This window comes from Somniosus microcephalus, chromosome 7 (genome assembly GCF_052327205.1).
Source record: "Somniosus microcephalus isolate GS21.2 chromosome 7, FLI_Smic_1.0, whole genome shotgun sequence".
In the NCBI taxonomy this organism is placed as follows: Eukaryota; Metazoa; Chordata; class Chondrichthyes; order Squaliformes; family Somniosidae; genus Somniosus; species Somniosus microcephalus.
In genome coordinates this window covers 142,886,118-142,909,346 of record NC_140993.1, presented here as the reverse complement: position 1 = coordinate 142,909,346, position 23,229 = coordinate 142,886,118, and the positions used below count along the sequence as shown (strand labels likewise).

Sequence of the window (23,229 nt, the reverse complement as noted above, 5' to 3'; positions counted from 1 at the left end):
GGGATTCGATGATGATAATGCCGTTGAATGTCAAGGGGTGGTGGTTAGACTTTCTCTTGTTGGAGGTGGTCATTGCCTGGCACTTGTGTGGTGTGAATGTTACTTGCCACTTATACTTATCAGCCCAAGCCTGAATCTTGTCCAGGTCTTACTGCATGTGGCACGGGCTGCTTCATTGTAATCTACAAGACTTACTAATTCATCAGCCAACACCATTTTGATTTTTTACCTTTTTGGTTACTGGAATCTTGACCAAAAGCTTTAGTTGAATTTCTTATTTGCTTAGAATTATTGGAACCTGGACCATCTTTCTTTGAAGTGTTACAGCAGCAGATTTGTGTTCAGTAGAGCCAAATGAAAATCTTCTGATCTTTAAGGAACAGATTGTTTTAAAAAAAAAAAAAAAAAAATTCCAAGCTGAAATCGAGTATTTAAAATATTATCCAACATGAACGCCTAACATGCATGATCAGAGTGGCAGGGAACAAGTTCACATTTGTGATCCTTCATTTGGTGAGTTCCTGGTCTTGTCTGAGACTTGCGGAGGGGAGATGCCTGTAGGCGGCTGCTTCTGAATCGAGATGAGAGAAATATCTGAGCGTCACCCTGGACTGCTCTTTCACATTGTGGTAAAATCTAGCTTCAGAGTGGTGGTGTTGGAATTTTGTGAGCATTGGGTAAACTCAGCTAGGGATGCTATGAGGAAAGAAAGAAAGAATCAGTCTTATAAAGCACCTTTTACATGTCTATGTATGTTCCAAAGCAATTCACATACAATAATGACTATAAAATGCAGTTACTGTTCCTATGCAAGTGAACATGGCAGCCCTTTTGTTCATTGAGGATCCATAAACACTATATTGAGATGGTGGTGTTGGTTGAGGGAAGAATGTTGGCCAGGACAACAGGAAAATTTACTGCATTTCTTCCAATAGTGCCATGGGATCTTTGACTTCCGTCTGAATAGGGAGACTAGGCTTAAGTGTAACATTTTATTCAAAGGAGGGCACTTCTAACAATGGAGTACTCCCTGTACTGAACTGCCAGCTGAATTTGCATATGGTGTAGTGAGACTTGGCCCTAACTAGAAACATAACCGCACTTTGTAATGTAAAGCACTTGGTTTTTGTTTCTGCAACAAACTAGATTGTAGTTTTTCTCCCACCTGCAGTGGTGCTTTCTGCTGTAGAGGCGATGGGCTGGAGGCCTGCGCTTAGCTGCTCACTACTGCTGCTCTATCATTTGATCAGTGTGCAAAACTAGATTGATTACTTGGCTTTATCCAGCCTTTCACTTTATCCAGCCCTTCACCTTGGCTTTATCCAGCCTTTCACTTTATCCAGCCCTTCACCTTTTGAGATTTTTGCTATCTGGAGAAGTCTTTGATGCAATTGTGCACTTTGCCACTCTGTGGCATAGCACATTAGAGCAATAATACATTGCCATCCAATCAGTATAGTTGAAGTACGTCAAGATCTTTTAAAATGGTTCCTCGTAATGGAAAACTTTTTTTCTGTAAAGGTATGTATACTTTAAAAGCTGAACAGTCTTTCAGTCCCTCTTTAGAATACCATGTTCTAAAGAAAGACTGTGCACTATCTAGTGCCAGAGCTCGGTAGCTTCAAGCACTTTATATAAAAAAGCACATCATTTTTTGCTAAAATGGTGCTTATTAGTTCAGGTCATGGAAATCATTACTGTTAATTGTATAAAAACTTGAGCAAGAGTTTAAAAAAAATTCCATATTCATTAGTAGCACAGTTTATTCCTGGAGTATCTTGTATCTCTAGCGAACAAAAGTGTGTGTTTTATGCAATAAGTTTAGACTGGATACAAAGAAGGAGAACACACAAACTAGGAGATTTCTTATTGTAGTCCTGCAATGGCTTTTTGCATGAATATTATGACACATGCTATATAAAACAAAACTAATTGTAAGCAAATGTATTTTTATTTCAGGTGGTTTATGTTTTGAGATCTACATTGACCTTGTAGCAGGTTTCCTCCCCGTCCCCCTTTTTGAAGTTTTTTTTGGTGTATGTATGATGGCCTGATTTAGATTGAAATAATTTTGTATCAACAAGTATGCAAAGATGGTTCTACAAATCCTTTATGTTGCAGTCAACAACCATCCACCAAAGAGGAAAATGCTTCTTTAAAAAAAAAAATGCAACACATCTGTGTGTACAAATGTTCTATCTCAGCATGGTTTGTAAATGTTCTGAATGGTTTATCACAATTTATTTTAAACAGGTGAAAACTTAGTATTTCCGGGATGATTTGAGAGGTTCACAATTTCTCCGCACTGCACCTTTTGTAATGGCTTAATGCTACAGTGGCCAGAAGTTAAGTTTTCACTTCATATGTAAGGAACCGTGTCTACTCACTCATGCTTCATTCTGAAATTAGATGCATTTTCTTGAATTTATGATCTATACTTCATCCATATTTGCTTTTGATATTTCCATTTTAAGCTTTTTTCAATCCAATGTTTCAGTTGGCTATGAAATTCCTGGCTCAAAATTCAAAAAAAATACTTAATGCATAGTTATAGGTGGCTTGTCTGCCCACTAGATTTGTGGTTGCATCATGCTCATCTGGACTATGTTTTGGATTTGCAAGAATGTTGTAATTTGCATGTGCTTCATATATAATAAAGGAAACGACAAAAAAGTGACAATCTTCCAGTGTTACAGTATATATAAATGGCTTAAAATGGAGCTCATTTTAGTCAGCCGATTACTTGATGTTGGTTTATGTTTGATCACTTTGTCAACCTGTAGACTGTCAAAAGTTTGAATGATACAACTATTCTCGACATCTGATTTTCATCCAGGTTATGCTTGTTAATTTTCATCCTTTGCACGTGATTGCTAAAATTCTACGTATTTTGATGCCAATGGCTCAGTTGGCAAAAGCCCTGACAGGCATGAAACTGCACAATATAGACCAGAAAGGTTCTTGGTACAGTCTCGGCTGTTTGCAGTTTGCTGATCTGGGCTGGGGCATTTAGTTTTCTAAAACGCATAATTCATTTTTTTTGAATATATTTTATTAAGATAGTAATATTTCTTATGGAAGTTGAAGTGGCAACAGTGCTACATAGCAAAGATGTTTCTGATTCTTACTTGGAATTGCTAAGTGGAACTGGAAGAACCATTGCAGGGGAAAACATAGGTCTGGATTTTGCTGTGCTAGTAACGGCGAGGCTGTTGGTGCTCGTTATTATTGGATAAAACTGACCGCAACTTCTGGCGTCCACACGTGCAGTTAAATGCAGAAATTTGGAAGTTGCTGTCAGTAATGCTCTGCTTCTCCTCCACAGGCTGTGCTTTTGCAGTATTCTGATTGATTAACTGATAAGTCTCCTTACTGCTAGTCCTGCTCAGATGCCACAGATTCCCGGGAGAGGCGCTAAATTCAAACCGGCAGATGAGTGGAAGTCTCTGCTGACAAGCCCACTAAAAGTCTGTGGGCAACTGTACGCAAGGTGAATGGCAAAAACCGTTTCTTCGCCGCTCACAGCAAAATCCGGGCCATAGTTTTCATCACTCGGCGAAGAATACCAATCTAATAATGAACAGAGACAATGCACTGATGTCAAAGTAAAGCTATCTGGTGAAAGCATTTCCTCATTGTTGAATACAGTGTAAACGTATCGTGTAATGACAACAGGTTTCAGACTCCAAGACAAACTGTTGTCCCTCAGGTCATGTAAAATACCATGAGTGAGAACTGGTTTACTCCGAGACACCCTATCCACTCCTCTATCAGCCCTTCCCCTTCGCCTGGCACCTTCCCGTGCAGGCGCAGGAGATGTAACACCTGCCCCTATACCTCCCCCCTTCCCACTGTCCAGGGCCCCAAACACCCCTTCCAGGTGAAACAGCGATTTTACTTGTACTTCTTGCAATCTAGTATACTGTATTCGCTGCTCACGATGCGGTCTCCTCTACATTGGGGAGACCAAACGCAGATTGGGTGACCGCTTTGCGGAACACCTCCGTTCAGTCCGTAAGGGTGACCCTGAGCTTCCGGTTGCCTGTCATTTTTAATTCACCGCCCCATTCCCACTCAGACCTCACCGTCCTTGGCCTCTTGCATTGTTCCACGGAAGCTCAACGTAAACTCGAGGAACAGCACCTCATCTTCCGATTAGGCACTTTGCAGCCTTCCGGACTCGATATCGAGTTCAACAATTTCAGATCATAACCTCGGCCCTATTATGTCCGTGTGTAATTGAGACACGGACTGCAGGAGTTGGTTATAACAGGTCTTTACTGAGTGGAGACAAACTGGAACTACTCACAGGCTTATATACAGGAGTGGTCACTACTGGTACTGCAGTATACAGGGGCTGCAGAATATAGTTCCTTCTGCAAAGTACATACACTACAATTCCTCCCCTTTTAGCTAAACAGTACATAACATTCGATTAATAATTAAATAACATATTTACAATTACAGTTGCTAGATACATTGGTTGAGGTTAAGCAATTAGAAGTTCAGTCTTTGAGGAGGCTTCCTGATTCTGTCTGGATAACGCCTCTTTGGGGTATCAGGTTCTTCTGGCAAAGTTGATTCGGGATCAACGTCGTTGTTTGGTTCGTCTGCTTCCAATATCACTGATTCTGAGGTAGATGCAATTGGTACTTCGGTTTCATCACCAGGTGTATCGGATCGTGGTGTGGAATTGATGTTTTCCAGTGACTCTAGAATCTGGTCAGCATGGCGTCTTACAATGCTCTCTCCAACGTCCACGGTATACATGAGAGGTCCTTGCCGTGTACAGATCGTTCCTGGCTGCCATTTCTCTGTGCGGTAGTCCCGGGCCAAAACTGGTTGACCTATCTTAAAACTCCTGGTCGGCCTTTCATTCATATTCTGAAACTGCCTGTTCTCCACATCTCTTTTGATGTTTGGCTTAACCAAATCCAAGCGGCATCGTAGTCTTCGATTGAAGAACATCATGGCTGGAGTTTGGTTGGTAACCGCATGTGTCTCATTCTGGTAGGCAAACAAGAAGTTATCCACCTTGTGTTGTAGGGGTATGTCTTCATTACACATTGCCTTGATAGCCTTCTTGAATGTTTGAACAAACCTCTCAGCCAATCCATTGGTGGCTGGATGATATGGGGCGGATGTGTAATGCTTAACACCATTGTTCTTTAAGAACCTCCGGAACTCTTCAGACACAAACTGTGGTCCATTGTCGGAGCAAATCTGTTCAGGCAGCCCATTTCTGGCGAATATGGTTCGTAAGACGGTGATAGTTTTTTCTGTGGTGGTTGAGGACATTTTTATTACCTCTGGCCACTTTGAATGTGCATCCACCGCAATTAAAAACATCGAGTCCATAAATGGACCAGCAAAATCAATGTGCACCCTTTGCCATGGAGATGAGGGCCACTCCCATGGATGTAGAGGAGCTTGTGGTGGGGCGTTTTGGACCTTCTGGCATCCTGTACAGCTCTTGGTCATCTCTTCGATTTCTCTATCGATTCCCGGCCACCACACAAACACTCTGGCTAAGTTCTTCATTTTTACCCGTCCCAGATGACCCTCATGAAGCTCATTGAACACTCTATCCTTCAATTTGGGTGGAATTACTACTCTGGATCCACACATCAAGGTTCCTCTGCACACTGACAGCTGTTCTCTTCTCGGCGAGAATGCTGGCAGCAGTGGTTCGCCATGTGCTGGCCATCTCTTCACTGTTAAATCATAGACCCAGGAGAGTGTCTGGTCATTTCGTGTTTCCTTTTCTATGTTTGCATTCGTCACCGGGAGACATTCGACTATGGTCGAGTGGAATATCTCCACTGGATCCACTGCAGGTGCTTCTTCCAACGTCGGCAACGGTAGGCGTGACAATCCATCAGCATTCCCATGCTGTTTAGTTCCTTTGTACTCGATGTCATATTGGTGTGCCCCTAGGAAAAGGGACCACCTCTGTAGCCGTTGTGCTGTCATTATCGGGACGCCCTTCTGAGGGTTGAAAATGGAGACGAGGTGGTTGATCAGTTAGTAGAGTAAATTTCTGACCGTGCAGGTAGTGATATTGCCAGTCTTTGGCATCTTGGAAATCTAAGATGGTGCCTCCCGCGCTTTCAGTCTTCCCCGCTGCTGCTAGCGCTGTTGCTGGCGTTTTATGCCTTGATGGCGACGCCCTATGGTCTTCGCACTTCCCCCCCCCCCCCCCCGCGCTGCTGCTAACGCCGCTCTCCGCGGTTCCCGTGGCAAACTGCAGCTCCTCGCGGCTTTCTGCGCTTCTAATTTCTTTTATTTCCCCGTCGTCGGAGCAACCCTGCAGGACACTTGCCTCCCTCTTCTCGGGTCTGTACGCTGCCCGGCTTCGTAGCACCGGCCGCGCGCTCTCGCTCTCGCTCTCGCTCTCGCTCCTCTCCCCTCTTCCCGACAACGCTGCTCGGCCCTGTTGAAAAGCCACCCGATCGAAGGATCAGTGTACTACCTGCCACCAGCCCGATTAGCTGGAACACCACCGACAGGATAACCAAGCCCCGCTCTTGACAGCCTCTCCTGCAAATCTTCAACTCCGATGAATCAGAGGCGGTTGCCCACGGTTGACGCCCGTTTCTTCTGTTTTTTTTCTTTTCTTTCTTCCTTCTGGCCTCGACCTCTGACAACTTCGCTTCAGGGATGGATCCCCATGAGGTGGTGCAGACTGTAGGTAAGTTCGGATCTGCTCGTCGCCAGTATTATGTCCGTGTGTAATTGAGACACGGACTGCAGGAGTTGGTTATAACAGGTCTTTACTGAGTGGAGACAAACTGGAACTACTATGCAAAAGTTACTACACAGGCTTATATACAGGGGTGGTCACTACTGGTACTGCAGGATACAGGGGCTGCAGAATATAGTTCCTTCTGCAAAGTACATACACTACAGGCCCCCTATTACATTTTTACTTATTTTTTTCCACCCCTTTGTTTTGGATCTTCCCTTCACCCCCCTTTCCAATTTTTTTCTCTCTCCCACACGGCAGCTGTCTCCCATCCTGCCAGTACACTTCTCACCTAATCTTGCTGTCTTTTGTCTCCACTGTCCTATTACCATCTCGTCTGGTTTTGAATACCTCTTAATGTCTCTTACTTCTTTTACTACTTTTGTTCTATCGCAGCCCTGCCTTCGATCTACTTTATTTCCTTTCCAGTTTGAAAAAGGGTTAGACCCGAAAGGTCAACTCTAATTTCTCTCCACGGATGTTGCCTGGCCTGCTGAGTTTTTCCGGCATTTTCTGTTGTTAACTGGTTTACTCTGTTGTTTTGCCTGTGGAGTGGAATTAATCCCAGACTGATGGGAGTCAAACATTTTGCTTGGGTATAGGCACGATGTGAAATAATTTTGGGTTGTTTCATTGTTCCCCTGATGGTCATTAAAAAGTGATCAAAAATGTTCATTGGACTCTCCAGGCCATTAAATGTTAGATTTTAGCCTGACAATGCAGTTATTGTCTGCCCTTGTGTTTTTTTTTAAATGAAGAAACTGATTAGAAGTGATAACTTCCTGGGTTCAGAACAAAATGCTAGTTACAAAGGTTTCCGGTGTCATCTTTGAGGAATGATATAATTTGCAGACTCTGGGTTTCACTTTATTTGGAAGCAATTTCATCACTAGCTTCTTGCATGTCTTGTATTATTGAGTTTTTTTGTTATTTCTTCCTGCTTTCTACCCCAAAATCATTTGCCATATAATCTGATGTCAAAGGAAATCTGACAAATCTAATGCTAAACTCTATATTAACCAGGTATGGATTATTTTCATACATAATGTAAGTTTCATTGATATAAAGCTAAGCTCAGTATCATGTTTTGTCCTATCCTTAGGGGGACTCTGCATGTGGGTCCTTCAATTTGTAAGCTACCTTATGACTATCTGTAAAATTGTTCATTGATTAGCTATTGGAGAGGTTCAGGCCTGTGTAAATATTATGTTGAACCTGATGTTAGGTTTTAAACTAATTGAAAATTTAGTGTATTTTTCCTTCTTGTGACTGATAGAACCAGGAGGAAAAGTGAAAGCAAAGGAAAAGTCTAAGGAAAAAGGTACTTTGCTAAAGTCCAGTAACTGCAAGACTGGTTGGCTGATTTGGATTTGTGAAAGCATGCACTGCATGAATATGGCCATTAATAATGAATTGCAGTTCCCACCAATTGCATATGTTCCATCATGCCCTAGTGTGCAAAGACATTTTCTGCAGAACATTTTCCCACAAGTTTTTTAAAGTTTCATCTATTCAGAAATACTGACCAGGAGCCAAGTATAAAAACTTGAAGGGGCTAATTTCAAAGGGCTAATTTCAAAGAAGTGAGGAAATGGCTTCACCAAATTGATTAGTAGAGGTTGTTCAGCAATGCTTCAGTAGAGGGCAAGTGGAACACCTTTTAAATGTATACTGTTGTGCATGCAAGATAAATACATGCGTAGAACTAGTAAACTCAGTTTAAACCAGCATGTTTGTGAATAGATTAATAAACAAATCAAAGTAAAATGAAGATGAACAATAACCTTACAAATCCTCTGGGATATAGATTGAAAATAGGCAGAAAAATAATAGGGCAAAGGGGCAAAAATCATAGTTGTAGGTGCAAAACATAATTATGAAGTCCTTTCAAAACTTCATTGAGAGGGCAGTCAAAGAGGTGAAACCCATAAAAGATGCAAACAAGCTTGAAACAGAGAATGAGCACAAGATAGTGAATTGTGCTGAAATCATTAATTCCTCAATTGAGGAATTTGAAATAAATGAGATGGAAGTCCTAGATAGGCTAAAAGGAGTCGCAACAAATTCGTAAGGGTAGAAGATGTATTATCCCAAAGTGATGGAGACTAGGGAGAAGATTTGTGAAGTATTGATGATCATTAAGTTACTCGACACTGAAAGGTACCAGTAGACTGGAAACAGGCGAACGTGGTTCCCATTTTCAAAAAGGGTGACCAACTGGAGACTGGCAACTGCATTAGTCATACTTCAATTCCATGTGAAATATTACAATTAATTTGTCAGATGTAAACTTGAAGGTCATTGGTACAACAATAACTTAGTAAAAGCAGCCCCTTGGATTCAGACGGGTAAGACAGTTCCTGACCAATCATTTTTTTTGAGAATGTGGCATCCCAAGTTGACTGTGATAAGACATCCAGAAGAAATTTGATGAAGTTCCATGTGTAAGGCTGTTGAGTTCAAAGCTGTAAGGATTCGGGGTAAATCTTGAGTATAGATAAGAAATTGACTGAAAATAGGAAATAATAGGTACTGGTTAGAGGAGTTAATTCAGGATGGATGGAGGAAGTACTGCATGGTGTGCCCTGGGGATTGGTTGGGACCACATCATTAAAGATTTGGATTTTAAAATATATCTAAGGAGGGGCAGTGGAATCTGAGGAAGTAGTTTGGAAATTTCAGAATAAACTGGACAAACTAAGTGGACAGAACAGAAGTGGATGAAATCTGATGTAGCCAAGTGCAAAGTGTTGCACGTAGGAAGGGAAAATGGGCAACACGTACTCTATGAATGGTGTTGAAATAGCTGCAGATCAAGTTTAGGGACCCTGGAGTCTCTGTAGACTTCATGCGCAACATGTCCAGCCAATGAAGAGCAGCAATCAACAAAGTCAATATAATACTGAATTATATACCAAAAACAGCACAGTATAAGTTAGCGGAATTCATGTATAGTGCTCTGGTCAGACTACCGTGAGTACCAAGTTCATTTCTGATCACTGAAACAAGAAGGTTTCAAGCAATGAAGGAAATGCAGAGAAGAGCAGTGAGGCAGCTCTTTAGAGGTCTTTAAGAGAGACTGGAGTAATTTAGGCTTCTCTGACTTGAAAAAAATCATCTTGAGCAATGCAGTTTTTACAGTTATATAAGATATTACATAGTATGAAAAGGTAAATATGGAAATTATTTCAAATTGCCAGGGTAGGACAAGGGGCCAACAGGACCAAACTAGTAACAGGTAAATTTAGAACTGATATCTAAATTCTTCATACAAGGTGATCAATTGATAACATAGTGAGGTGAAAATCCTGGAATCATTTCAGAACTAACTGGATGTTGTAATGGGACTGTAGAATTTTTATGGATGGATGAACTAAAATGGGCCAAATGGCCTTCCACATCTGTAATTATCTTGTGATGTGGATTAGTGGGCTGACAATTGCCATCGTGGCTTTATAGTTTATAATGGCACAACTTCTAATGAATTCTGGTGAACATAAACATCTTTTCATAGTGTGTTACTGTATGGTGTAATTTGAAATTGCTCTCAAGTTTCCAAGGTTGGTAAACGGATAGGTAAGTACTTTGTGACACTCCTTGATGTATTCCCTATGGTTTAAACTGGTGTAGCAAATTGCTCCATTGAATCCCAGCGGAATCCAGTTTTTGATTAAATGAGTGGACATGATGAAATATGAGCAATGTGAATTCCATGAAACAAGTCATGCACCTGTCTGTTTTCTGAGAGATCACAAATTTGGTTTTTGGCATGGACTTCTCTTTTTTTGATGGCTTGCAAACAGTTTAATGTATTTTGAGCATATCTGCTTCACTTAACGAAATGGATGCTTCTGGGTTCCATGGGATTATTCTTCAAATACTGATAGCTTTTTGTAGTGAAGAAAGATTTAGTCTAGTTATGCAGTTCCTCTGTGGCATTGTGCAGTGTGGGTCAAAGAATATGGAAACATTCTTTCAGGACAAGGATATGTGTCAGGGAGGCGGAGGCAGGCTTAAAGACATCAAATAGAAATATTAGCTTACTGTATTGCCGCCTTTGTCTTCACTAGCACGTTGCATATATCTTGATGATGTGAGCATGCTGTCAGGAGCTTTTGAGCCAAAGGGAGTGACCAAATGCATCTGCTTAGTCCTATAGATTTTTTGAAGTGACCAATTGGATATGTGAAGTAGATGAGGAAATGTGGATATTCCGAAGGCATTTGATAAGTTGCATCAAAGGAGACTTATTACAAAAATTCAGATGTATGGTATAAAAGAAATGGAAGCATTGATAGAAGGTTGGTTGATGTGTATGACACCGTGTTAGAGTAAATGCATGTTGCTTGGACAGAAGAAGGGTTGGAAATGGTATACCCCAGGGGCCAGTGCTGGGTTCACTTTTGTTCTTGGTATATATAAAATTTGGGGGATTGACAAACAAAAAGGAGGACTCCAAGAGGCCTTGGGTAGGTTAGTGGAATTGACACTGGTGGAAGATGAAATTTAATGGTTAAGTATAAGGTAATACATTTTGGGAGGAAAATCCAGGAATGGGAGTATACATTCAATGGAAAGATGCTGAACAGTGTACTTGCCTCTTAACTGCACAGGTGAAGCTTTTGTTTTTTAACCATGGTCATTAAATTAGGTAAGAGACTGTATCAAGCTAAAAGAAAAGGCATACACAAATGCAACAGTGAAAATTCAGCAGATGGACGAGTTATAAATAGCAACAAAGCGATACAAAGTGCAAAAGGGAACATAAAATAAATTGCAAGTGATATCAAAGCTAACAGCAAAACTTTATATAAATACATCAGATAGTGGTAAAGGGGAATATGGGTCCATGAAAGACTGGTACAGGTGAGACTATAAATGGATAATAAGAAAATGGTGGACTTGTTAATTTAGTACTTGGGAAGAGGACAAAATACCAGCGATACAAAGGAACCTAAAAATAAGTCGAGGGAAGGAACATAGTGGATTTAATATAAGTTTTTTGGGGAAAAAAATAATGAAGAAAATAATGGGAATTATGATTGACAAGTCTCCAGTACCTGATGGATTCCACCCCAGGATATTAAAAGAAATAGGCGAGGACATTGCAGATACATTAGTCATTTTTCAAAGCGCTCTAGATTCAGGTATTGTGCTTTTGGATTGGAAAATTGCAAATGGCACTCCGTTAATTAAGAAGGAAGGGAGCGAGAAACCACAGACTTGTCAGTTTAACACAATTGTGAGGAAATTACTGGAATCTATCAAACAGTGATTGAGTACATGGGCAAGTATCAGTCAGCTTGGATTTGTGAAGGGTATTTAATGTGACTAATGTAGTTGAATTTTTTAACATTAACATTGTGGATAGGTTGTTGTCTATTGATGTCTATATGTACTTCCAGAAAGTATTTGATAAGGTTCCAAACAAGAGATTATTAGCAAAAAAAAGAGAAATTTGTACATTGCATTAATTAAGCCATAGAGAGCGTATTTCATTGCATAGATTGACTAGAGTATGAGAAACTATAGTGAGGAGAAACTTGAGACACTGGGAATATTTCCGCTGGCAAACAGATGACTAGGAGGAGATTTATTAAGAAGTTTTTAAAACTAGGAAGAGTTTAGATTAGGTGAATATGGAAAGATGATTTCCTCTGGTTAGTATGTGATGAGTCATGGATGGAAAAGTATCACTGAGTGAGAACAGGTTAGGTGATTTTTACATTTTAGTTCTGAGTATGGAATGCTTTGCCGCATGGAGTGGTTGAGGCAGAGCCAGTGCATATTTAAGGGAAAATTCAATAACTATTTGAAGCAGAGGAAGACACGGGGCTTTGGGGAGAAAACAGACCAGTGGGATTAGTTATGAATTGTCCTAAAAAGCTGGCACAGACACAATGAGCTGAATTACTCCTCTGTGTTGTAAGTTTCTATGTGCAGTTTCATGGTTCCAGTTTTAGAATACAGGGGCAGATGAGCTACAAATGTTCAGACAGGCATGCATAGTGTGAGAATAGACCTGCAGATCAGGCGATTTGTAAAGTGCTACGCTTCATTTTTTTATTAAGAGGAGGCAATATCAGCACTTCGAAAACAACTGATCTACTGGTCCCAATACAACCTGTTTACTTCAAAAACAGGCTTACAGATGGAGTGTCACTGCCAATTGGTAGTGAAAATTGCAAGTTGGATGTGGAATCTATTCAAGAAAACAAAGGAGGTAATTCTGGAGTGCTACAACCATGGTTGTAATCATGGCCTATGGGAAAGGTTAGGATTGGTATTAAATAAAAGGGAAAGCCTTGTGTCAGGACAAAGAATAGTGGCAAAAATGAGGACTGGGGATTGTAGAAAGTAATCAAATGAAGCCAAGAACGTAATGAGAAGGGCATTACTTTAAATAATAGACTACTTTTATTTTTTAAGAGCATAATATGCTGATACTGGACTTGCTAATAAACCGTCCGCAATTGTAGTATAATTTTACTAAGTGCTTTAAATAGATAAGACACTACACTTCCAATGTTTCATCAACAAATATTTTGTTCCTCCATGAATGAATGACCACTTAAATTTGTATAGTGCTCTTAACAGAGAAACGTCCCAAGATGCTTCAATGAGGCGTAAGGAAAAAATGGACCCCGAGTCAAAGAGGGAGATTTTAGGAAGATTAAAAAAGTGGATTTTGAGAAGGGTCTTGACGGAATATGGGGAGGAAATTCCTGAATGTGGGGCCTAGGTGGCTGAAAACACTGCTGCTAGTGGTGGTGTGAAGTGGAGGAATGCACAGGTGGCTGGAGTCAGACTTCTTAGAGGAAGGTTGTAGTTTTTGAGAAGATTACAGAGATTGAGACATTGGGGAAACCGTGAGCCTGCATAGGTCAGTGAAACAGGGTTAATGGGTGGGCAGGACTTGGTGCGGGTTAGGATATAGGCACGAAAGATAAAAAGAAAAAACTTGCCTTTACATAGCGTCCATCACTACTGCAGGACATGCCAAAGTGCTTCACAGTCAATTAAGTACTTTTGAAGTAAAATCACTGTTGTAATGTAGGGAAATGTTGCAACCAATTTGCACATGGCAAGGCCCCATAAACAGCAATGAGGTAAATGACAAGATAATTTTTTTAGTCATGTTGGTTGAGAGAGAAATATTGTCCAGAACACTGGGAGAAACTTCCCAACATCTTTTCGAATAGTGCCTTGGAATCTTACGTCCACCTAAGAGAGCAGATATGGCTTTGGTTAAGTCCTCATCCAAAACATGGTGACTACATCAGTGCAGCACTCCCTCCGTACTGCACGGAAGTGTCAGCATAGATTATGTGCTCAAGTGTCTGGAATGGGCTGAAGTTTATAAAGGATAGGACAGCCAGGAGAGTGTTGGAATAGCGGAGTCTGGAGGACTACTTTATGGGAAAATAAATCTTTTTAAATAGGCACAAACCCAGCTGCTGGAGAGAGAGAGAGAGAGAGAGAAGAGGTGCCTGTTGAGAAGTTTTGAAAATTTAAATGCAATACTTTGCATGAGTTGTGTTTTATGTTTCTGTTTCCAATTGTTAATGTATCTTTACCAGCATCATGATACAGGATTGTTTGCTACATGCATTTTGCAGGAACCTAGTAACATTAGTTCTAGAATTTAGGAGAAAGTCATCTCGATAACTTATTAAGCTGGGTTGCCGCTCGGCTTATTTGGCTAATTACAATATGCTATATTAGAAAAAACACTTAATCCAAGATGCTTTAAAGTGTGATCCTTCCTAATGTGCACCTGGTCTTCCTGCAGGCCTGCCATTCTGTTCCTACTCAAACCGGCCATGGAATTTTGGCCAGTGTGGTGTCATTATGTCGTTACAGGGACAGTAATTGCAGGAATGCATGCTGATGACATCAGTGTGTGTTAGAGCAGTGAGATTACTAGCTTTAGGAATATCCAGGGGTGAGAGGTGGGGGTGGGGGAAGAGAGAGAACAGGTCTTCTGGCTACTCTTTCATGTTTTAAAAAAAAAAAAAAATCTAGCAGGTTTATTTCTGCTAGATGTGAACAAAGACCAATATAAAAGCAGTTTTAAATTTAACACCTCAAATTTCTTCCATTGTATTGTCCTAAGAACATAAGAAATAGGAGCAGGAGTAGGCCATTCGGCCCTTCGAGCCTGCTCTGCCATTCAATGAGATCATGGCTGATCTTCTGCCTCAACTCCATTCACCGGTCCTATCGCCATATCCCTTGATGCCCTTACTAGTCAGAAATCTATCGACTTCTGTTTTGAATATACCCAATGACTGAGCCCCCACAGCCCTCTGTGGTAGAGAATTCCAAAGATTCACCACCCTCTGAAGAAATGTCTTCTCATCTCAGTTCTGAATGGCCTACCCTTTATCCTGAGGCAGTGGCCCCTGGTTCTAGACTCCCCAGCCAAGGGAAACATTCTCCCAGCATCCACCCCATCAAGCCCTGTAATAATTTTGTATGCTTCAATGAGATCCCCTCTCATTCTTCTGAATTCATGAGAATACAGGCCTAGTTTACTCAATCTCTTCTCATACGACAGTCCTGCCATCCCAGGAATCATTCTCGTGAACCTTCATTGCACTCCCTCTATGACAAGTATATCCTTCCTTAGGTAAGGAGACCAAAATTGTACACAGTACTCCAGGTGTGGTCTCACCAAGGCCCTATATAATTGAAGTAAGACGACTTTACTCCTGTACTCAAATCCTCTTGTAATGAAGGCCAGCATACCATTTGCCTTCCTAATGGTTTGCTGCACCTGCACATTCACTTTCACTCATACAAGGACACCCAGGTCCCTTTGAGCATCTGCATTCCCCAATCTTTCACCATTTAGGAATTACTCTGCCTTTCTGTTTTTTTTTCTACCAAAGTGGATAACTTCACATTTATCCACATTATATTCCATCTGCCATGTTCTCGCCCACTCACTGAACCTGTCGAGATCCCCTTGAAGCCTCTTCACAACTGACACTGCCACCTAGCTTTGTATCATCAGCAAATTTGGAAATGTTACATTTAGTCCCCTCATCCAAATCATTGATATAGATTGTGAATAACTGGGGTTCAAGCACTGATCCTTGCAGTACCCCACTAGTCACAGCCTGCCATCCTGAAAAAGACCCGTTTATCCCTACTCTTTGTTTTCTGTCTGTTAACCCATTCTCAATCCATGCTAGTATATTACCCCCAATTCCATGTGCCCTAATTTTGTTCACCAATCTGTTGTGTGTGACCTTATCAAAGGCCTTCTGAAAATCCAGATACACCACATCTACCGATTCCCCTTTGCCTACTCCACTAGTTACATCCTCAAAGAACTCCAATAGGTTTGTCAAACAGGATTTCCCTTTCATAAATTCATGTTGACTCTGCCCAATCTTACTATTAGTTTTTCTAAGTGCCCAGTTATTGCATCCTTTATAATAGATTCCAGCATTTTCCCAACTACTGATGTGAGACTAACAGGTCTGTAGTTCCTCGTTTTCTCTCTCCCTCCTTTCTTAAATAGCGGAGTTACATTTGCCATCCTCCAATCTGCAGGAACCGTTACCGAATCTATAGAATTTTGGAAGATGACAACCAATGCGTCCACTATCCCCAATGGCCACCTCTTCCAAAACCCTAGGATGTAGGTCATCCGGTCCTTGGGATTTATCGACTTTTAGTTCCATTAATTTTGCTAGTACAGGAAACGTTCTGGTATCCGGCACGGACGGGACCGACGTGTTGCCGGTTCATCAACAATTCCGGATAACCGAACGCTATAGTAAAAGATACGGAGCTCAGAGCTCCGTATAAAGCAACAAACCCTGTAACAGCTACAAAACAATCGGCACAAGTTGCAAGCGTCTCTGTAGCTTAGCAACAGCTTCAGCTACACCCTTGCGCAGCAACAAATGGAGTAAAAAAAGTAACTAAAAGTAAAAAAAAGTTACCTGAACCGACTCCTGAATTTTGCCGGTGGATAGAGCGTTCCGGTTATTTAGGGGCCGGTTAATCGAAAGTTTCCTGTACTGTTTCTTTACTAATTTATTTAAGTTCCTCATTCTTGCCACGCCCTTGGTTTTCTCGTATTTCTGGGAGGTTTTTTGTGTCATCCTCCGTGAAGACGGAAACAAAGTATTTATTTAATTTCACTGCCATTTCTTCATTCCCCATTATAAATTCTCCTGTCTCTGACTGTAAAGGACCTACATTTACCTTCGCCAGTCTTTTCCTTTTCACATACCTATAGAAGCTTTTACAATCTGTTTTTATATTTTTTGCTAGTTTGTGCTCATGTTCCATTTTCCCTTTATCAATTTCTTGGTCCCTAGGCTATGCTGCTCAAAATATCCTTTCTAGGCACAGCTCAAAAGGACAAAATCTATAATTTTGCTGTTTGATATTGACATGCTCAGTGTGATTGTGTGAAAACTTCACGTGCACCATTAAGCTTTGCTGAAATCCTAGTGACAGTTTAGTAGCATACTTTTTCCAATCTAAAATTCATATTGCATCACTCAATTTAACTACAACTCTGTTTGACTGGCTTGTTTATTAGTAAACTAATTGAATACAAGGAGCATTTTATATACCAGGACAGACTTCCTTCCCCATCCCTCCCATGATGCAGTACCTACAGAATTTTCATGCTGTATTTGTAATTCATAGTATGATCTCCTCCAAATTCAAAATACTCAGAACACTCATGGGCTTCTGATGGTTCCCCCCCCCCCCCCCCAACCCAGTATTATATGGAGTAAAGCAGCTCTTTAACTCTGCAATCCAGGCTGTTTTTCTAGAGTGAAAATGTTCCTTCTAAAAGTACAGCTTTTCATTCATCTATTTTGATTTTCCTTCAAATATTAAGTGAAGGAAGCATTAAGAGAGCTTACAAAGGCAAAAGAGAAAGCTGAAACAAAGAAGAAAGCTAAGAGACCCAAACCTATAAGAGCTGCTGAGGAAGAGAAGTCTAAGAAAGCGCAGAAAGAAAAGGCAGAGCTGAAAGTGGTGAAACTGAAAAAAGAAAAGCTTGTGAACAAACCTGAAATGAGGAAAAAGGGGTCGGAAAAAGAGAAGAAAGACCAGGTTGAGAAAGTGAAATCAAAGGAAAAACCTGAGTCCTTGAAAGAGAAGGTTAAAAAGTTTTTTGAGAAGCTCCGAGGTGCAAAAAATGTGCATGTGAAAGATAAAAAGGAACCCAGTAAGTCTCTCGAGGTTAAAACTATCAATAAAAAGGAAAAGAAGGGGAATAAGAAATGAATATATCCCCATAATGTGAGAGATTGATCAAGCTACTGCCTTTGTGGACCTGCACTGTGACAGCAATCTAGTAGATCTCCTCAACAGTGTGTACCATACCTTGTTGGTATAACTGATGCAATTCCACACAGTAGTGCTTTGGCGCTTGAACTTGAGCAATTTAAACTGATTAGTAAAAATATATGTTTTGCTAAACCACACTAGTTTTCTGCATTTTGGTAGCAGTTCTTGTATAGCTAATGAAAATGGTGAATCTGAAAAATTGCTACATAGAACAGGAAATATTGCATTTCATTAGTATAGTAGTACCAGTTATAGCTCATTTACGTAGCTTCTATTTTTTTTTAAAGTGATGAATTAAAACTGAATTCTCATTATTAAAACATCCCCTGAGGTTCTGATTGTGTGAACTTGCCTCTAGGGTTAATGTATGAATTTGTACAGTTCTTATTAAAACATCACCTTTTATGAAGCAAAATTTATCTTGCCATCTGTGATCTGTCTCTCTCAAATTTCTTAAGATGTTAGCTTTTTGAAAGAACCCAGTTTGTATAAATTGCAGTTTTTCAATTAAGTTGCAGCCTGTACTGTAATGAAGATTTGTTGCTCCTCGTGTTCCTCTGTTGTAACTTCAATCCTTAAGCTGTGTTTAAATGTTAGGCAGGGGTATGTGAGTTCTTTGGATTGGCACTTTCAAAAATGTTTTTATTTTTTTGCTGATGCTGAAACACACCCTAATATTACAGTTGTTGTTGAAATGGTCTATCACTATAATAAATCTGTACAACTAGAGGAAATGCCAGAAAAATATTTGAATAAATTTAAATCTTTCTGCTTGTGCTGTCTCTTTCCTTTACCATGGTCTCAGACTAATATTTTAACCTTGACCTTATTAAAAAGAAATGCTTGGTTTTTCACTGCATCCCAGATCCCACATTCCACTTTGGAGATGGGGCCAACTTTATAAAATTGGCCTCGGCTGAAGACTGTGGCAGTCATTCTCTTCTCTTCCTCTTCCCCCAAAAGAGGAGGTCTAGCTGTCTGAAGATCAATGGATAAGTCCTGGATATGTGATTTTAAGATGCAAGTTGCTTGCCTGAGGACTCAATTTATGCCAAAAGTAAACTTGATTAAAAGCTGAAAACTGTGTAGTCATAAATTTCTTCAAAGCTGCCTGGTTGTGGGATTTACAAAAGTTTTCTCTCGTTGCAAGTGGTAAAACCAGGATTCGAAAGCCCTCGGGCCCAGTTTATGACGGCCTGTACAATGATTGTTATTGTGTGAAAAATGTGGGAGAATTTGATAGGCCAATTGAAGATTGAGGTACTGTAGTAATATTGTAGATCACTCTTGAGTTTTCATGGTGCAGCTTGGATCAAAACTTCAATACTTTTTATTGGAATTTGTTTCTTCCAACTGTTTTCTGGATTAAAAAAAAAAAAATCTGATTGTACTGCTCTAATTGCAGACTCCTTAATATCTGAATGAGCTTGTTCAGATGGGTTTCCTGCACTGTAAATAATGCCATGAATGATTAAATTAATTCTTTAGAATTTATGAATGTCTTACTAGAACAGGAAACTTTGTTTATCTAATCTCTGCAGTACAGGAAACTTTGTGATATCCGGCACCGATGGGACCGGCGTGTTGCCGATCTATCAAAACTGCCGGACATACAAAGTTAATGTTGAAGCATACAGAGGTTTTCATCTCCGTATCTGCCAACAAACATTGTTGCTTAGCAACAGCTTCTAAAGAGTCGGCTGCAGCTGCAAGCGTCTCTAGCTGAAGCTGTTGCTATAGCTACTGACCTTGCAGTGCCTGACTGGGGGGAAAAAAAAGAATGAGAATTAAAAAACCTTATAGAAAATGGCTCCTGATCTTTGCCGTTAGATCGAGTATTCCGGACATACAACCTCCGGATAAACCAAAGTTTCCTGTATTTGAATTTTTTTTGTAAAGCAGGATCGTTTCTATGAAATTTCTATTATAAAAATGGTCCCTCTCCGGCATAAAATTCCTGTCCTTCTAAAACAGTATCATTTGACTTAACCATGAGCAATGCCACGAAGATGTAATAGTGCATGGGGATAGTGTACCTATAATATATTAAAAGTCTCCTATATAGTGTATATTTCTTGTCTACATTAAACTTACTTCCAGTGTCAGGATTTTTAAATGTCACATTTTGTCAACATTTTATAATGGCAGAACTCGAGTTAATGGCCTCGAATTTAGCCTGGGGTGGTGGGGGAGGGTGGTGTTTGGGATGAGCGGGGTTGCATGCGGGAGGGAAACCCCCCACGCTGAGGTCCAGGCCATTTTAACTCCCGGGCCTCATTTAAATAATGCAGCAGTGTGTCTCCCAAAACGATCAGGATTGACATGGGCTGGTGGGTGGGAGCAGGAAATCGGGTTGGGAAGAGACCAAGGACCCAACTGAACAGTCCTAGGCATAAAGTTAGCGTTGGACAGGGGCTTTTACAGCGGATGCCAGCGTGGAAATGCATCGGTCTCTCGGCCGACTTCAAAGTTGAAGATATGATGTTGCCAGGTGGGTAAGTAGACTTGGCTTAACCTTGACCCCCTTCTACGTACCATTCTTTCTGTTGAAGGGGGTTATAATCAAGGCCATTGTGTCAACAATTTATAATAGGGAAAACCTTATTTCTGTCATGCTGCAGTTGTCTGCCTCCTGCCCCTGTGGTCTGAGTCACCCATGTCCATCTACCATTTTCTTCTTCATCCAAATTTTGAGTAGTTTGCTGTGTTTATCGGGTATTTAAGGTACCGGAGATCTTTTAAGTTGTCTCCCCTACCAGCTCGCCATCTGCAGCACCCAGTTTTGGGCCTGCTCCACCCCTGCCCTGTGTAGTATGGCCTTAAGCCTACCCCTAGTAATTTATTGAGTCTTGCATATACTCCACACTTCCTGTAATTACTCCTGCCATCATTCTTTTCTCTACTTCACCACCGCCGCCCCCCCCCCTCCTCCTGGTGCCCCAGTTTGATATTGGAAGCATTTACAGACCCCGCCCCCCCCCCCACACTCATTTTCATTGCCACCTCTATCCACCCTCCTATAATCCTCTGATCAGCTCACTGCTGGAAAACAGGTTAGAACTTGGGGCAGTGAGCTAAATGTGTTCCATTTTTATTCCGATGTATCCTATGACTCACTGTGCACAATGCCACAAGAGATCTAATATGTTATGCCTCTAGCCTGTTGCTTTTTCTAGCATACTTCAGTTGAACATGTGGGGAACGTACCAATCAGCAAGTGTTTAGGAAGAATGGAAACGACCAATCCTGATCTTCAAAAAATTATGAATCAAAACGAGCAGTCAGCTAATAGCTTAAAATATTTGGAAATTTTCCCGGCTGCCATTTTTGCTTTTATTGATGAGCTGAGCACTTACTAATAAAAATTAATGTTTAGAACAGATGAAGCCATACAAATTACAATATTTATAAGAAAATTATTAAACTTGCCTATAGAATAGCAGTTTTTGTATTCGAAATGCCTCTAACAATATTTTCAATTGGCAGCTTTTGCATACGAGAAGTCTGAGCCTCAAGTTTGTGAAGATGCCCAGACCGATTGGTGTCAGCTGAAGCATTTAACCTGGGTATTAGACTGTATGTTCCCGTGTGCACCGATGCTTACAGTTCCCAGAAATGTTGGTTTGATAGCAAGACTGCACAGGAATTAGTTTTTATACCTTGCCCTGTCCTGCACTCTACTGCTGCAAACCACCCTCCATTTTAAAATTAGATGAATATACTTGAACAATAGCTACAAAGTAAGTCCATTTTTACAAGAAGCAACCATGTTGCGTGCATGGAATACATAAAGGGAATTCAGGTGATAATTATTTTTGCTGCCACACAACTTTGTCCATTTTATTACTGGCAATAATTTTCAGCTGCTTCTAATTCTTGTCAAAGCACTCTGTGTCCCCTATATTTTATGACATTGTTCCTGCCGAGAATTTATAAGTAAATGTAATTGTTGCAAAGGTCATCCCAATGACTGCAATATAAACCTATTTGCTCAGAGGTAGGCTTTGTGGTAGAAATTCTTAATTTCATTAATTAGATTAATCTAATTCTTGCCAAGAAGATAAATGCACAAGAATTTTGGCCAGAGTAAGAAACAGCTGACTTGGTGCATAGTGTTGCTTAACAAATATATTTGGACACTAGTACTCTCCACGCTTCACCAAATAATCAGCAGAAATGTTATCAACAAAATAGTTATGAAGTAATGCATTTTCTCAGCTAATTCTTGTGAGCTATTGTTTGCCTAAAACTGTTCTTTATTTTCAACACTGCAGTATTTGGCTTTTGGTAAGTTGAACACTGGAATGGCTCCTTAAAAACTGCAGTTAATTTCCCCCTCAAATATTGGTCAATATTACTGATAATTGCTCCAACTCAACTGTGGTAAACCACTATTGTATATTGCCACCTCTGGGTGGCGCTGTGTATGGAGGCATGCCTCAGCTGACTCCACCCACCACTGTGTGGGTTTCGTTCAGACTTGTTCAGTCACTCACGAAGAAGCATGGTCTCTTCTTAGCTAATAAAAGCCTTATTCATCTCTTCTTTCGACTCGTCATCTCTTCTTCGACTCATCACCTTTTATGAAGTAATTGATAAGCGTATCAATTTTATTAGCTAAAAGTTAAATGGCGACACCTGAGGAGCAACAACAGCAACGGATACAGCAGACATTGCTGAGAGCCCTCAGACCACCACGCCTGGACCTCGACCCTCAAGAGGTGGGTGCATCAGCCAAGTTTGAACACTGGCTGAGCTGCTTTGAATCCTTCCTCGCAATCTCACAGGTTACAGAGGAGGATCACAAACTGAAAATTTTGACCGCCCAGGTGAGCCATCAAGTATATATGCTAATCCGGGACTCTAATACGTACGTGGCGGCCCTCGAGCTACTAAAAGGGCAATATACGCGCCCAGTGAACACAATTTACGCCCGACACCTCTTGGGATCCCGCAGGCAGCAACCGGGAGAATCGGTAGGGACATTTGCACGGGCGCTACTGGCACTCTGCAGAGACTGCGATTGTAAAGCGGTAACGGCTGTGGAGCACGCGCAGGGACTCGCCTGTGATGCCTTCGTCAGGGGCCTCCAGTCAGACCACACCCGGCAGAGACTGCTAGAAAGCAAGGAACCCGACCTGAAGACGGCCATT

At 40.9% G+C, this 23,229-nt stretch overlaps 2 protein-coding genes across 8 annotated transcripts in view; both read left to right on the top strand.

Annotated features, from left to right (window-relative positions):
* LOC147114919 (uncharacterized) overlaps positions 1-18,849 on the top strand; it is a 65,215-nt gene extending 46,366 nt beyond the window's left edge. The window contains exons 2-3 of one of the 2 annotated variants that reach the window (XM_085993030.1): positions 8,022-8,066; positions 17,622-18,849. In XM_085993030.1, the coding sequence (XP_085849156.1) occupies positions 8,022-8,066; positions 17,622-18,013 (437 nt within the window). In that variant the 3' untranslated portion in view covers positions 18,014-18,849. Of the gene's footprint in view, positions 1-8,021; positions 8,067-10,937; positions 11,047-17,621 lie in introns of those variants that run through there. The other variant, XM_085993031.1, reaches the window with a different exon arrangement.
* Positions 1-23,229, top strand: part of unm_hu7910 (un-named hu7910) — a 426,260-nt gene that overhangs the window by 64,275 nt on the left and 338,756 nt on the right. The window lies entirely within an intron of this gene.